This window comes from Ptiloglossa arizonensis, chromosome 11, assembly GCF_051014685.1.
Source record: "Ptiloglossa arizonensis isolate GNS036 chromosome 11, iyPtiAriz1_principal, whole genome shotgun sequence".
Lineage (NCBI taxonomy): Eukaryota > Metazoa > Arthropoda > Insecta > Hymenoptera > Colletidae > Ptiloglossa > Ptiloglossa arizonensis.
The window spans coordinates 852,582-868,146 of NC_135058.1; the positions used below are offsets into that span (position 1 = coordinate 852,582).

At 38.5% G+C, this 15,565-nt stretch overlaps 1 protein-coding gene across 1 annotated transcript in view; it reads right to left on the reverse strand.

The window, feature by feature from the left end:
- The window catches only part of Slo2 (slowpoke 2), a 236,665-nt gene that overhangs the window by 9,134 nt on the left and 211,966 nt on the right, over positions 1-15,565 (reverse strand). The window contains exons 10-22 of the mRNA XM_076323464.1: positions 15,298-15,518; positions 14,391-14,588; positions 14,036-14,262; positions 12,950-13,459; positions 10,972-11,133; positions 10,308-10,461; positions 5,379-5,484; positions 5,169-5,296; positions 4,569-4,820; positions 4,077-4,188; positions 3,161-3,346; positions 2,712-2,843; positions 890-1,003 (exon numbers count right to left, since the gene is read on the reverse strand). Of these exons, the coding sequence (XP_076179579.1) occupies positions 890-1,003; positions 2,712-2,843; positions 3,161-3,346; positions 4,077-4,188; positions 4,569-4,820; positions 5,169-5,296; positions 5,379-5,484; positions 10,308-10,461; positions 10,972-11,133; positions 12,950-13,459; positions 14,036-14,262; positions 14,391-14,588; positions 15,298-15,518 (2,502 nt within the window). The remainder of the gene's footprint in view (positions 1-889; positions 1,004-2,711; positions 2,844-3,160; positions 3,347-4,076; positions 4,189-4,568; positions 4,821-5,168; positions 5,297-5,378; positions 5,485-10,307; positions 10,462-10,971; positions 11,134-12,949; positions 13,460-14,035; positions 14,263-14,390; positions 14,589-15,297; positions 15,519-15,565) is intronic.

Consider the following 15,565-nt stretch of genomic DNA (forward strand, 5'->3'; position numbering starts at 1 on the left):
CTTTGAATTTAATAAGATTCCTGCGACACGGAATCATTTTTCAAATAGATATGTTTCAATTCTCACCACCGTAGTATACTTTCGTGTACGTTTACGTTTATTACGAAAGAAATCATTGAATCGGATGCAACCGTAGCCGAGTATAGTTAGAAGAGTGTTATTTATTTATTTAAGGAAAATTTCCAAAAATGTTACAAAATTCTAGAAACGTAAAATAGTTCCGCGATACACGTGTCGCTATACGTGGGTTGGGAAACACTGGAACGAATTATAGACGTTCGATTATATCGTAAAAATATAGACACTCGACGGTTCGAATAGACAATACTGAAATCGAAAAACGGTGTACCGGTTGTGAAATTATTGATGTAATATTTAAAAAAAGTTTTACTTTCAAATTAGTTACCCGTAACGTTGCCCAAAGGATTACAGACATTTACTCAAAACTTCCCAGATTCACCGCGTTCATCGAGAAATAGGTGCACGAGTCCGCACGAGTGACATCCTCGATCGGCCGCCATCTTTACCAAACATCGTCCGTCTAACGTCAACACGTGTACTGTGCTCATAAAATTTGTGTGTGGGGCCTCTTCTAGTCATCGAGAGGCGCAATTTAGACAGTGAAGACGAGCAGAGAAATCCTGAGCGTTCAGGCCCGAAGCCACGGTGGTACACTGGGCATGCGCTGCGGTGTAGCGTGGAGACGAGCGTAGATGCCGACAGAAGAACAAAAAATAGTGGAGGACAGCGCGACAGAAAGAAGAGGAGGTGAGACAAATGGGACTAGAGGCGACGCACAGAGTACAAGACAGAAAAAATGGTGAACAGTGGTTGGCAGAAGGAGAACGATCAGAAAACGGCGACCAGACAACGTTGACTCTGTACTCACGGCTGAGGCACCCTTGTCGCGGGTGGCGCAATTCGCAAGGCACGATGCTGCCGCCGAATGACGCACCTTGTACGTCACGCCGACGCCGGCGTCGCTCTCCGCGTCTGAGTCGCCCTGCCAAAACGACAAGCAATTCTACGCTTACTAAGGACAGCTCGCCGTTGTCGCAGTTTCGCACGCATGGCACTGCTCGTGGTTCGATCATTATCGTTCTACGTTAAGCTTCCTCCGTACTAGTGGCAGGGAGATGCGTACAGGATGATCGTAAAATATAGGGTTGAGTCTCTCGCCGGTAGACTCGAAGACAGCGTCGCTGCCTGAACATCTCGGTGATAATCTCGCGTGCTTTGGTTCACAGACGGTGCAAATAGTTTCGCAGCAATCGTTTAGTCGACGACGAAAAAGGATCATCGGCTACTTTGTTACCATGTACGAACGATACTCCCGCGTGAGTCTAGTTTTTAATCCACAGATGTTACAAATGTAGCAATTATTAATACAGCATTCTGCTGCAGTAGTCGTTGTCGACTAATTGACGACACGACAGGAATCATCGGCCACTTGTGTACTATGTGCAAATACGGGATCGTCTCTGGGGTGTTTAGGCAGTAGCACCGTCTTTGAGTCCACTGGCGAGAGAATCATCTGTAATACTAGGAAACGAAGCGTTTAAATTCGTAGTCGTTCAGGGGTTGCCAGAGCAACTTGACAATGGTAGATCGTTTAATTCTTAAATGTCCATTCTAGGTTAATGTTCTCGTAATATCGCAATTGTATATGCCTCTTGGAGAGGCGAGTTACCACGATGAAAAAGAAACAATCGAATTTAGGTGTATTTCACAGTTGGGAAGTGGCTATGAAAGATCAGTTGATGTTGTTTTAATTATAGAAAGTTGAGATATTAGAATATATATACGGGTCGCTGATTTTTGTACGAAAGTAAGGTAAACTTACACCGTAAACTCTCGAACAGTATCAACTAGAAGGTAAAATATTTACTGACGACCTGTACCGAATTCTACGTCAGATAGAGACTATCTATACGTTTTTTAATAAAATACTCGAATTCTCGATATGGTTTTAAATTTAGAAATCGCTTGTCTCCTGGTTCCGATACATTTTACGGAATATCCTGTAGCTACGAGTTTCAAATCGACGGGCAGCGTTTTATTATTAGAAATATACGTCACGGGACATTTCGTACGTATGAAATGTCACGTAACATATTTTCTGTCATTTTCCGAACGTCCACCGTGGTTCGCGCATACCTTGCATATTTCTTGTACGTAACTACGAATCCAAGATTCGATGCGATAAATTGCAAGTGTTGCGAAATGTCGCAGATCACAGTGACCGATCGGAACGAATGACCAACGAAAAAATGTACACCGTCGATTCGTAATTTTCTTTTCAATCGAACGATCGCCATTTGGTAACACTTTGATAGAGAACTATGCGCTGCCAAAAGTAGAGACCAAGTTTAATGACCGATCAATCGTTGCTAATGGTTTTGTGACTAATGTAATGTTTAGCACGATGCAGGTTCAAGACGAGTATGTTCAGGATCGAAGGACGTGCTACGAGCATCGTTTCAACAAAGATGCGAGGGTCCCTACACTTTTGAATCTCATTGAGAGGGAGAACTCTAAACGTTGCATCGGAAATAACGCCGTGGGATATACAGAACAAAGGGTAGAGCGGGAGTACAACCATGCGCTACTCACAGCCGCCATTCAAAGTTGTTTCCTGCCCTTATATAATAGTACACGAGCCAATCGCTTAGTTATCCTCCGACTTTCGGATGAAACGATCGTCTACTCACGTGAGACGTGTCCGATACGGTGGTGTCCTGTGTCCTGTAAATACCGATTGGGATTTCGCACGTCGTCGAACAAAGTTTCTGGTAGAGTCTGCCGTAGGTTCTGATCCACATATCGTCCTTTGTTATTTTCATCTGAAATTGAACAGTCATCGATGTCTGGCCATTTACACGTGGAACGAGTTCGATCGTTTAGAAAATTCTACGGAATGCAGATTTTCAACGAAATCTTTCGAGAAATTTCACAAGGAATATTTAACGCAATATTTAAAACAACTTTATTCCGAATGGAAGATTTTATTTTCCGTCGAACAAATCTGACATCGACTTTCGTTGAAGTCGATGTCAGAAATTCTGCGAGAAATGTTTAAGACAAGATTATAAAAACGACTTTACTCCGAATGGAGGTTTCTCTCATCGAATAAATCTCGTAAAGAACGTTGATTTCTTACCGATGTTAAGAAACCAGATCCTGGAGCTTGATCGACACCCAGCAACAATCTCACGAACGTTATCATGTAATCCTTTACGAATGCTTGATACAGAAGAGTGTCCAGCATAGAGGCACTGAAGACACTGCCAGCAGCGAAGGGTAATCGAAACATGTACGATATGTGGGACCCTCTTTCCTTTTCTCTCTGTTACGATAATTATAAAATTCGATTAGTTTCTCCGACGGTTAAATTTTTGTTACACTTAATTTCTACTTATTTGTAGAACCGTTACTCTAACTTTCGTACAACATCAATCGCGCAATATATGTAGAATATTCGATCTTTCAAAGGAATTATTTTCAGTTAAATATTACGTACTATTATTTACACGTACAAGCAATTTTGAGAATTAAACAAAAACTATAAAGAAAAATAAATAGCTTACACTTGGAAGATGTTAATAAGTACGGTTCGAAGAAAGTTTCAAAGGCAATTGACTTTTCTGTAAAGAAGAACTTTCTACGAGTTATCTCGTATCGCTACTGTAATAAAATTTCCCTAGTACGTAGAGAGTAACAAAGTAAAGGTCAAGTGTGCGTACTTATGAACTTAGTAAGCAATGCTTCAAGAGGGTGCGAAGGAGTTTAGAGTTACCGATCCTATCTGAAGTATTATTTCAAAATCCGTTAAGCTACTTAATTAGGAAGTATCTTTATCACTGTATATCTTTCCAAAGGAGGGATTAAATATACCTAAATTATGACATAAAACATTAACTTTAAATTATTTCGATAAAACTGTTACAATTACGATTACTCCTACAAGTATTTTTTTATTTTAAGTGGTAAAAAACAAAAATAGTAATTGAAAGCTTCGTTTTTAATTAGAGATTGATCGAAGAAGCGTTTTAGCAATTAGTAGGCCCGAGAAATACCTTTTCCATTTTGCTGAGGTGAAGAGCATACTTGTCGTGTGCTCTGAACTGCATAAAACGCATATTGCTGGACTGTGACAGCTCCGTTATGCTTTTTATACTCGGAAAGAATCTGTGAAAGTACAAACAGTAGTTATTACATATTGTTCTTAATCTTGTTTTGAATATTTTTTATTAATAATATCATTACCAATGAATTTGGTTTTCGAAGAATGGAAGCATTTAAATGATCTATATCGAGGTGGAAAATATTATATTATATCAGGATAAATAATAAATGCTCCGCACGTGGAAACACAAATCGTGTTTATTTCGGTTAATGTAATTCCGAATATTACCATCTAATCAAATACGAAATTGCACTAGTACCGAATTGCCGATATTTTAATATAATTCGAAAGATCGTGTTAAAAAAATTAAGCGGATTATATAAATAAATTTTGTCGCGATTCAATACCATTGCTGATTCATAAGGGATTTGCAAATACTTACTTGAACATCGTTTGCACCGCGACGATGGTATTGCAGTCAGCCAAGGTGTCTTCTTCTGCGGAATTGCTGAGTTCCTTATTTACGACGACGACATTTTCCGCCAGAGTGATACCAGCGCGAAGGAGATCGTCCAAACAGTCGATGGATCCTCGCATCCAGTACACCAGGGGAAAATAGGACACAGCATCGAGGAACGCAATCTCTGGTTTTCGTTCCAGCAGAAGAATGATTGGATTCAGCGATGTTTTTGATCTAATGGAGATATTTAATAAGGTAAATCCTTGATTTAAAATGAAATCTTTGGTTGAATTTTCGTGCCTTATAAATTTGATTAGAATTTAGATTTCGTGTCTTATAAATTTTGTTAGAATTTACATTGTCTATTGTTTTCTAATTAACATTCATATGTATTACAATTTTTTTAATCTTCTCAAACAGTATTTTGTTATCACTTTTAAAAGTTTGTCATGAATCTTGCCCAGAAATGCGCTTTAAAATGTAAATCTTTTGTAAAGTGTTATTCATGTTACGTTTAGATAATTCGATAGAACGGAGTAATTAATTTTGCAGAATAGATGCAAAGGTGTTTGGAAATCGTACCTGAAATGCGCCCTTAAGGGAATTATAAAGTTGTAGATTCCGTTACTGGCGTAGTCAGCAGCCAGGATTATAGTCTTGTTTTGCCAATTGTACTCCTTCGCGTTCCTGTAGGTACAGTGCTGACAAACCTGGTGAGATAATCGAGAATATTTTTTACAGCCACGAATGTATTTTGTGAATAAAAATTAAAAATAAATGTAAAATACGTGCCTGTGCCAATTGTAGACAACAAAGAGGTTTCTTTTCTTTAAGCAGATAACATAACGTCGGCGACACACCTATGAAGGGTGAAACAGGTGGAAATCCCTTGACGATCCTGGAACAATGTCAACGCAAGATTAAATTTTTGCCCATTTCGCATAATTGGATTGCCCAATTTTAGACGCTGTAAACAAGGGCGAGCGATAAATACTTCGTAGGAAATTTTATTTTTACCAACAGTTTCTAACGTCATGGAACATAGAGTATGGCAACGACCAAGAGACTAATAAAATAACTGCTTCGTTATTTACTTTACGGATTAAGTGCAATCGAAGTAGTTAATCCTTTTTTTTTTTATGCCACGAAAGAAATATCCTTTTATATTTGTTTACAATAATGCATTTTTCAATTCAATTTCTCGTACAAATTTACAAACACTTTCGGTGTCTATATATATTATCCTGTGTGTTCCAAATATGAGCATACTGCAGCGATCGAAAGACAAGAAATTTGACGGATATTACTCAATTATGTGAGTACACTTCGTATACTGGAATTCGAAAATTGTCACGCATTGATAGCAATAGCGTAAATGTAGCGTATAATGTACAGCTCTATTTACGAACAAAAGTATCGTAACACGCATTGTGCTATTCAAACTCGGAAAGTGTCAAGCATGTGCAAATGTGCGAAATGATGAAAATGTGAAGGAAGTTAGATCTTTTAAGAAAAAATATTTAAAACGTTGAAAAGTCTTGTTCAACATGCTTTTAAATAAAATTAGTCCAAACATTTTCATGACAGTTCATATTGGACGAAGTATTGTGGATGCATTTAAGAACTAATTACGATTGAATCGAAAGGAAACGTAAGTGCGATTATTCGAGTATATTTTTTGGGAAGAGAAAGTTTTTGAAAAATTTTAAATTATCAATATGAAAATGTAGCAAAATATGAAAATAAAGATAGTTCTGAACTCTAAATACATGCACAATGAAAACAATAGACTTTCTTACATTTTGCTTTAATTCTGCTGTTGTTCTTAAATCTACCGAATACTATTAAAAATAATATCAGTTATTGTTATAGATAATGTTATGCAAATTCAGGAGAGTTTCTTCACAATTTTTCTACTTACGATTAAATGCAAATAATTTCGAATCGAAGAAAAACAACAGGATCGAAGCTATTGAATCGACATGCGTTTTTTTTTTAAGTTTCAATATATGCATTTGCAAGTATGTATTTGGTCGTGTTATACACGGAACATTGAAGTGAACACAGATCGTTGCTTCGTGAACGGTCGATCCACCGTAACGTTATGGCGTACCATAAGATCCAACTGCAAGATGTAAACATAAATTAACACGTTCGTAACTGTGGGAAAAAGAAATTCCTTGGATAGATGAATCGGCAACGATTGTTCTATGGCTCGTATGAATACAATGTGAATCAAAAGCGGTGATGTGGAAGTAATAATTCTTGAACGAATCGGAGAAACAATGCGCGTGGAAATAATTATTAAACAACGGAAATGATATTCGTATTTGTTTTCTTCTGCTTCGCCCAACTAGCGATCATGCAACATTAACTCCTTTCGTATTAGACATATTTTTTTTTCTCGTTATCTAGTGTTCCTTTCGTCGGTAAAATTTTGCATATCTCGTGCTTAAATTCTAAACGAGAGATGCGCTCGCTGCGTTAGTGTTGCTCGGTCCGATGGGAATCGGATTTGTAAAAAAACGTCGGATAATATTAATAGAAAGAGTAGAACGAATCGCGATGATTTACAATAGTTATCTCACGAGCGTTTGCTGTATTAAAATATAGTGGTTTAATCTCAGTGTGACTAACGTTGACGAACGCGTTACCGAAAGAAAAATATTTTTTAATATAGTGGTTTAATCTCAGCGCGACTAACTTCGATGAACGCGTTACCGAAAGAAAAATATTTTTTTAACGTATAAAAATAAAATTTGTATAATCGGTAATAAGCATTCATCGAAAATCGGAACAGTCGCTTGAAACGTTTAGATACTCTGGTTAGGTACTCGCGCGCAAATCCTTCGAGATCGATTTGTCAATCCGTCAGGGTGGAAAGTTCGTCGCAGCCCTATCAAATACATTTTCATAACATCGTTCGCTCCACATCCAACATTTCGCGTCGACATACTCGACTTCAATTTCGGAGTTCGGTCCGTTGCGAGCGATTCAACGAGCAGAATTAAACAGTGAACTTCATCGTACCGCGCAGTCGATTAAATTCTGCTTCAAACAGTTCGCGAATTCTAAAGCTGCGGATTAGCGCCACCTCCCACGCTTCGCCAACTTCCGCCACCGCTTCTTAATGTATTTTGGAACTGTTCGATACAATCGTTTCAGCTCGTACTTCCGAGTCGTAGAAAATGTTTCGCTAATCAACTTTTCGTAATTGGAAATTACGAGTACTACGTACTCCTCTCGCATCGATACATCAAATTGACGCACGTTAGCTACCTTGCTAAATAGTTAAACTTGTCATTGTCCGGATAGAAAACTGTTAAGGGAACATTCAGAACTTAAGAATCGAAACCTCGAATTTTTTAGTCGAATTCGTTTGGACTAAATTCATCGATTGTCGATATTAAGGCGATTTACAGCTTCCATCATTGTGTAATTCTTTATTTTTCGTAATTTCGAAAAAGATTTCTACTCACCAGTCACAGATGTTTTAGCATTTAAGCTACCCGAGTAGTTAATAGTTTAATTATATATAAATAATTCAGTGAGTGAATATATAGACCTCGATACAAGTGGACATGGATTATTTAGGCTTTGTTCTTTAATTTATGGTAAATTAAACGAAATTCTCGGAGTGTCCATTTTCTGCTCCAACGCGTGTCGAGATATTTCTTAACATTGAGTCTCCTACTCGTTAAAAATCTAATAGTTATCTATCGAGTAATTTTCAATCTATTCGTGTGGTATACGTAAATGTATTTTGAACGTTCCTACATACAAAAATGCAAGCGATTTAGGTCAGGAATTGAATCGAGGATCGTGATTTATGTTCGCGTGACATTTTTGTCCTGTTTTAGGTGCATAATTGAGCATTATTTTGTACGTGGATGAAATTTTGAAGTAAAATTCTGTTATTTCTGCTTCTTTAACGGTATAGAAATCAGACACGTCGCGGTTTCGACGTTCGAAGTTTCGAACTGATTCGATGGTCGAGTTCTGAACGTTCCCTCGTGAGAAGCAAACCGGAAGAGTAGATTATATGAAAGCATAAAAACGTAAACTCACCCCTTGAAACTGCTGGGCAAAAGTCGTGCGTCAAGACGGCAGTGCATAAAGACGATGCAGGAAGGAAGACATCGAAAACATCCACGAGGACATATAGGGTGTCAGGCAGGACAGCATCGAGCAGCGATTCAATACCATCGACGCCGATTAGTGGTACGGGCATCGAGAGACATTCAGACAGGACAGATCGGCCATCAACGTAAACTTGCGTTTAATTGTATTTTGGGTGGTGAATGACGGACGAGTGTGACATCGACCTTTCGCTCAAAAATTTTTACCTTTTTCGCCCTGTCTGTCTCTTGTCACCGTGACATTCGAACTTTTCAACCACTCGACGTTACTCGTATCGCGTCGCGAAATTGGAATTGTTCGGATACTTTTGATCCGTAGAGAGTACTTTTTCCCGCCAAACTTTGCACGAAAAAATCGTTTTCGAAATTTATCGAATTGCAGAGTTTCGATAATGTTTTGATAATATATTAAATATTATTCGAGCGAAGGGGACGATTGATTTTATTCTCGAAACGTTACGGAGGAGAATGGTATTTAAAAGAATACAGCGATCTTTAAAGAAATATAACGATATTTAAATAGAATGGAAGGGGTGGGTTCTGGTGAACATCGAGCATTCGAATAAATATCGAGGATCAAAATGTGGCGATGAAAATAGAACAGAAATGGGAACACGATTTCGTATTCGTGGAACCATTGAGCCACGTCGAGTAGACAATAACAGGAAGTAACATCTAAGAAAAGAGTGCAGAAACAGGACGAGCATGGTGCACAATTGTCGCAGCATAGCTCTCGACCTTCATTCTTGCTGGTAGATACTGGCTGATAAGATCGTACAAATTTCAGATTGTTATTCAAAGTAAATTGAATTATTGTCGTGCGATCTTACAGTGCACGTTCGAAAGGTTCTTTCGTAAGAAAATACTGGCGATCTGCGAATCGTGGATTTAACACGTATCTGATAACTTTATTCTAAATAATTTCTTATATACGTTCCAAATTATGAAATATATTCGAATTTTATTCTCGTTCAACTTGAAAGTATTTAATTAAACATTACCATTTAATTCTTTCCACGATTTTTTAGTTTTTCTAAATATTAAATATATTTAGGATCGACCGTAACAAAACAGAACAAACGATAAAAGCAAAATTGAACGTTTCGAAGGTCCAGTATTTTCTTCTTAAAACTAATACCGATGGATATAATATATACTCGGAATAAGAATGAGCGATAAAGGAAGTACATTCATTATATGTAGATATATATATGTAGAGAGATATATACGAATAAATAAAATACACAAATACGTCCGATGCACAAGAGATCGTGCCATGCAAGTGCACGAGACAGTGCAAGATCGTATCGCTCTTAAGGATTCCACGATCGTGCTTCAATGCAGATAAATATATATATGTATTAAAAAAAAGATAAATCAAATAAAGGAAACGAAGTTTTCTCATCTATCTAATAAAGAAAGTCTATAAACGTATATTTGTCTAAGGTCGACGATCCGTTCCTCTTACATTCACGACATTATCACACATACTAGGTGACTGTCTACCTTGAATCCTTGCGATCTTGGATGTAATATGACGATATGAAAGGTGACGATGAAATCCTATTCAAAAAATACTCACGCGATCTTTTCGCTCGGCGATCTCCACGGTACGTCGTCGTCCATTTCGTCCTCGGACTCGTCACCTTCGTGATCCAAGGATTCTTGGCCAGGAAGATGCAAGGTCGAGCTTGTCAACATATCTGGCACAGGCAGGATGCTTGGTCTTCTGCTTCCTAGAGTGGTTCAATTACAAAGCTTCGTATGAATATTACGATACGTATACAATCTTTTTCGAATAGACGATTAAGAAACTGCAATTGCACGCTGAACGAACACGAATATTTCCAGTATTAATCAAATACCGACAAATTTATACTTTATTCAATTAATTTATACTCGAGAAAAGAAAAGGAAATTCGTAGGTCCATTTGAAAAGAAATCGATCATTTAAAAATAGGTTATTATATTTGCTTTTTCGTGTCATATAAGTTTATTTTTAACAATGTTTTCGTATTTTCAAGTGTCGCACATGTACGTGTACTTTTCATGTAGTTTATTTTCTACGTATCTGTGTGATTAACGTAACTGTGGTTCGTACATTTTTTAGTTTTCTTCTAGATTATAAAATATTTGTCGTACCTTTAATGATCGATTCGTACTACTTACATATTATTATATTCAATTATGAGAATGAAAGAAACAATTGCATTTGTTTACGTTAATTCGATTATGAAACGAGTTACCTCTCCTCTGCGTAAGAATCTCGGGACTGAGTAGGTTGGGATTCGGATCTAGAGATCGTGGAACATCCAAATGATTTCCAGTGATGGGTGTCTGTGGCGTAGATCCTCCGTCTTTCAAACATTGCCGCGAATCTCCGAATCCTCCGGGGTCAAGATACGTCGCTGTGAAATTTAACATCAGTTGCGGATAACCACCTATACAGGAATTATCCAAATATAAAAATATCAGATTTATAATAAACTATAAAAGATATAATTGATCTGCGTATTATGACAAGAAAAATCTTGTTCGTAATACATTATTACTTCGAAAGATGCTCGCGGCTACGGTCCGACCATCGTTCAAGGTAAGTTCAGTGGTGAGGATAACTACGCGACAGTTAACGAGGCATTACTATAATTACGGACAATCTTATCGAGATTTTGTTTCAACTCATTTTCATCGACTAAATCTCGTAAATCGATCGATAATTTAAAATTTAACTGGTTTTAAGTGAACACCTCTCGAGAAAGTACTGTGCGTAATAAATTATATCTAGAATATTCGGTACGATTTACATATAAAATAGTAATATATTATAATAAAATATAAAAAGTTAAAGTGATGAAAAACTTTTTTCCAAAATTTCTGCTTATATTGCAATTTTAATTACATCGTTTAATATTTTGACGACGTAAATTGTCTACCGATAATATACAACCAATGTAACGATGACACAGTACCGTGAAGCGAATTTAAAAAAAATTGCAACATCAGCGAATATTGTTATTATAAAATATTCTATTCAACGAATGTTCTAAGATCTACATCTAACGGTAAGATGTTTGAAACTATCAATCAGAGGTAATAACAACTTTATTTTCTTGCGGCTCATATATATGTGTATTTATATTGCAACTAACAGCAAGCCGAGATGTTTCATTCCTATACTTTTCGAAGCTTTTCTACGTTGCGTGTGTTGCTTTAACCCATTTATTAACAGACAAAATAAATTGCTCTTTTGCCATAATAGAAATAAGTGAATTCTAGTTTAGCTCGAAACATGAACAATACTTTGAACAGTGACACCTCTCTTACAATTTTATACTTATACGCTTTTAATTACGATATCCACCGTGGTTCGCGATGAAACATTAAATGGGTTATGCAAAATGTGTCAAAGTGTTTGAAGTTAGATAAGAAATTGGACAAGAAAATATGCGTGTATTTTTCAAGATTATCGAGCAATAGTACGAAATAATACTTGAGAAAACATTCCTCACTTCCTAATAAAAAGCCATACAAAAGCGTACTATCCGCGCACACAAAAGCATAAATTAGAAAATGCAAAGAAAATCGATAATTTCGTGCTCAGAACCGTTAGGCATACGTAATAATACAAAATGATTTGTACTTATATACATGTGCATTCCAATTTATCGCGAATAAAATCGCAAACGAGTTACAGGACGTCTGAGACAATAATCAGTAAGTGGTATCGGTTAGATACATTGTTGAAACAACAGCTTTAAAAATATTGTAAAACGACGTATTACTTGAGCGAAAGCGTTCCTTTCGATCCATTCAACGCCGGAAAAAATGGAAAATTATCAACAACGGTAGCTTCCGTAGCGTCACCTATTATCGCGTTCCAGCAGCGTTAATAATTCCCCGAACGATTCCACAGCTTTGCCCGCGGATAAGTAAACAAGAAACATTTGCCTAAAACGAAACACGCGCTCAAGAATACAAGTACACCCGTGCTAATTACCGTTCTCGTTGTACGCGAAACTACCTCACCGAGATTCACGGTGCTGTTCTTCGTGATAAAGTGTAATCGACGCGGAATAAATGAATAAAAAATCGTAAGCCGTCACATACGAATGTACACAGAGATGTAGTAAAGAACGGTGAGATAGAGAAAGAGTTAAACGAAACGAAACGAAACGAAAGAAGAAAGAAAGAAAGAAATAGGAGGTAAGCGCATGCGACACTCACGGTGGACATCGGATGCGAGTATGTTGTGGTGTTCGAGTGGTGTGGGCGTGCTAGGGAGGACCTGCAAAATAACCTGTGGGGCCCTGTGAGCCTGTGTACCGTGCACGTTCTGTCCACGGGGCCCCGTACAGGTCGTCTCCTGTCTGCAGCAAGCTGTTTCGTTCAGCGCATTGTTACAACTGTTGGAATAGCGACGGTGCTCGTTGGCACCGGGCTTGTTTGCTGTACCGTTCCCATCACCGCCGGCGATCGTGCAGCTGGTCGAGATCGTGGTGGTTGTTGTCGTGGTTCCAGCGCTGGTCGCGGAATTTATCGCTGAGTTGTTGTTGGTGGTCGCGTTCCCAGCCGAACCGCTGTTCACAGTCGCGTCGGTTTTCGTCTCGACGACGACCTGGGTCCCCTCCGTACCCGCCACGCTTTGATTGTTCGCCACAACAAACGCGGAGTTCTCTTCCTTCGTGATGCTCATGTAGTAGCAGGTGTCGGTTTTCTTCATTATGTGACGCGGACCTGAAGAATTTCAATTCGGTCAGGAGAGATCGAGGAGAAAGATCTCGGTAGGTTTTTGGAAACATCGGTGAAGGTTAACTCTGGTGCGTTCTTCGGGTCTTTCTCGACCCAATTGTGTCGTTACTTAATCGGTACTATGAGACTCGTAGGTCTCTGTATAATTGTTTAAGTATCTGTAGGTATTTTTAAGAAAGAAAGTCCGATGCGAATTACGCTTATCAATTTATTGAGAAACTGAACCGATCCGATCTTACCAGTTACGGTTTATATTACTTTTTTATAATTGATATATAACTATTGTAATAGGCGCAACTGGTGCTCCGGTATTCTTTTAGTCGCATCATACGTGTTACGAAGTTAAAACTACGAGTTTTATACATTCGGGACATTGTTGCTTCGGATGTATGGTCGAATGGAGGAACGCTGTAAGGTCGACTCTTTCGTCCTACGAAGAATAACGTTATTCGTCGCGAATAGAACGGTATACGTTACAATCTTGACGCCACCGGGATCGAGAAAAATGTTTCAAAATTCGATAGTGGTGCGACAGTGAAACGATATCAACGAAGTAGTTACCAGGATTTAAGAGGATGGTGTCCTCGTAAAATTCCGGAAGTTCTGCCGGTCTGACAGCGACCAGCGCCACTCCATATTTACGATGACTGTGAAAGGACGCGTAAGTGAAGGATTTTCCCTCGTACTCGCCGAAGAAACGAGAATCGCCGAGAATAATATGATAAATCTCGTTTCCAGAACATTTACCATAGAGCCTATGCCATTCTTCCTGCGATTGTTGACCTTCCCTAAAATAAAAGAAGCCACGATTTCTCGTTTGAGATCAACTTCGTTTCGTACTCTACACAATGTTGAAATAATTTCTCGTTGGTCCGCTTCTATTTCAATTACTGCGAAAACGTCTTTTTCAACTCACTGTCCTCTGGAAGTGTGCAACAGGAGGGTGACTAGGGTCGAAGCACCGGGACACGTGCAGTTGTTCGCCAAAAGGGCGTACTTGAACTCATCCTCGCACACCACGTGCTCCGCGAACTTCACGTGAAGCTTGTTTTCCGGACGGAAGATTTGAACGTACTGAGGAACGTTTGGTGCGAAATCCTTTACTGCCCAAGACCTGCCAGCGATCGTGAAAATATTTGTAAGCAACGATCTTGACGCTCGCTACGGTTAGGACGGCAAATGTTGGTCGTTCAAGGTCGGTAGGAGGCGACTCCCACCGTGTTGTACGGTTGATAACCATTATGTTTCAAAAATAGAAAGCGCAAACTTGTAACCAGACGCTCTTTGTCTTTCTTATTTTTTATTTCGGTATAGCCTGCCTCTTTGTTTTATCAAAAGTAAACTCCAGTCACGACCGATACGTGTACGTTTGTTTCTCTGTTTCGGAGATAGAGAACGTGTGTCGGCAAGTTTGTGCGATCAGTCGACAGATGGCGCAAGAAGGTAGCTAAACGATACGGTAGGAGTAACCTCGCAACGGCCTTGAAATGCTACTTGATTTTAATCCAATTATAACGAGGCTTAAAAGCTTACTCGAGATCGTGCTCGATGCGAGTTTTTGTCCCATTGTAAACAAATTCAGGTTAAGTATCTTTTATAATATTCTTCGTTGCTCCTTTTGAGCATTTAGAAATTTTAGTTATGTTTTATTTTTGCATACGTGTATTCGTATATATACTTCTCTACGTTTGTAAAAAGGACGTTTAATAATAATAGAAACATAAGAATTATATTTCAAGTCTATTATCCTTCGTGTTTTTTTTACCATCACGTTCGGTTTATCTTTGAAAGTATTTATAGGCAGTTTTTGGGGCTTAACTGACCTAAGTATCGTGTGTTCGTCGGCGGCTGTTTTGTCAGCGTAATTCCTCGCTGCAAGAACAAAGCAGGCTTCCGCTTCGTTCATCCTGGCTCTGGTGAGATCGTTATCTTTCAGACACGATCCTTGAATGTAGATTACCCTTTGTGCCCAGATGGGCACCTGTAAAATCATTCGCATTGTGGTATCCAGTTCCATTGGTGACAACAGTACCACGTAATAGTCCTAAATGTAATCAAAAGCATCCATCAAGCCTTTGTCGAACACGTTCT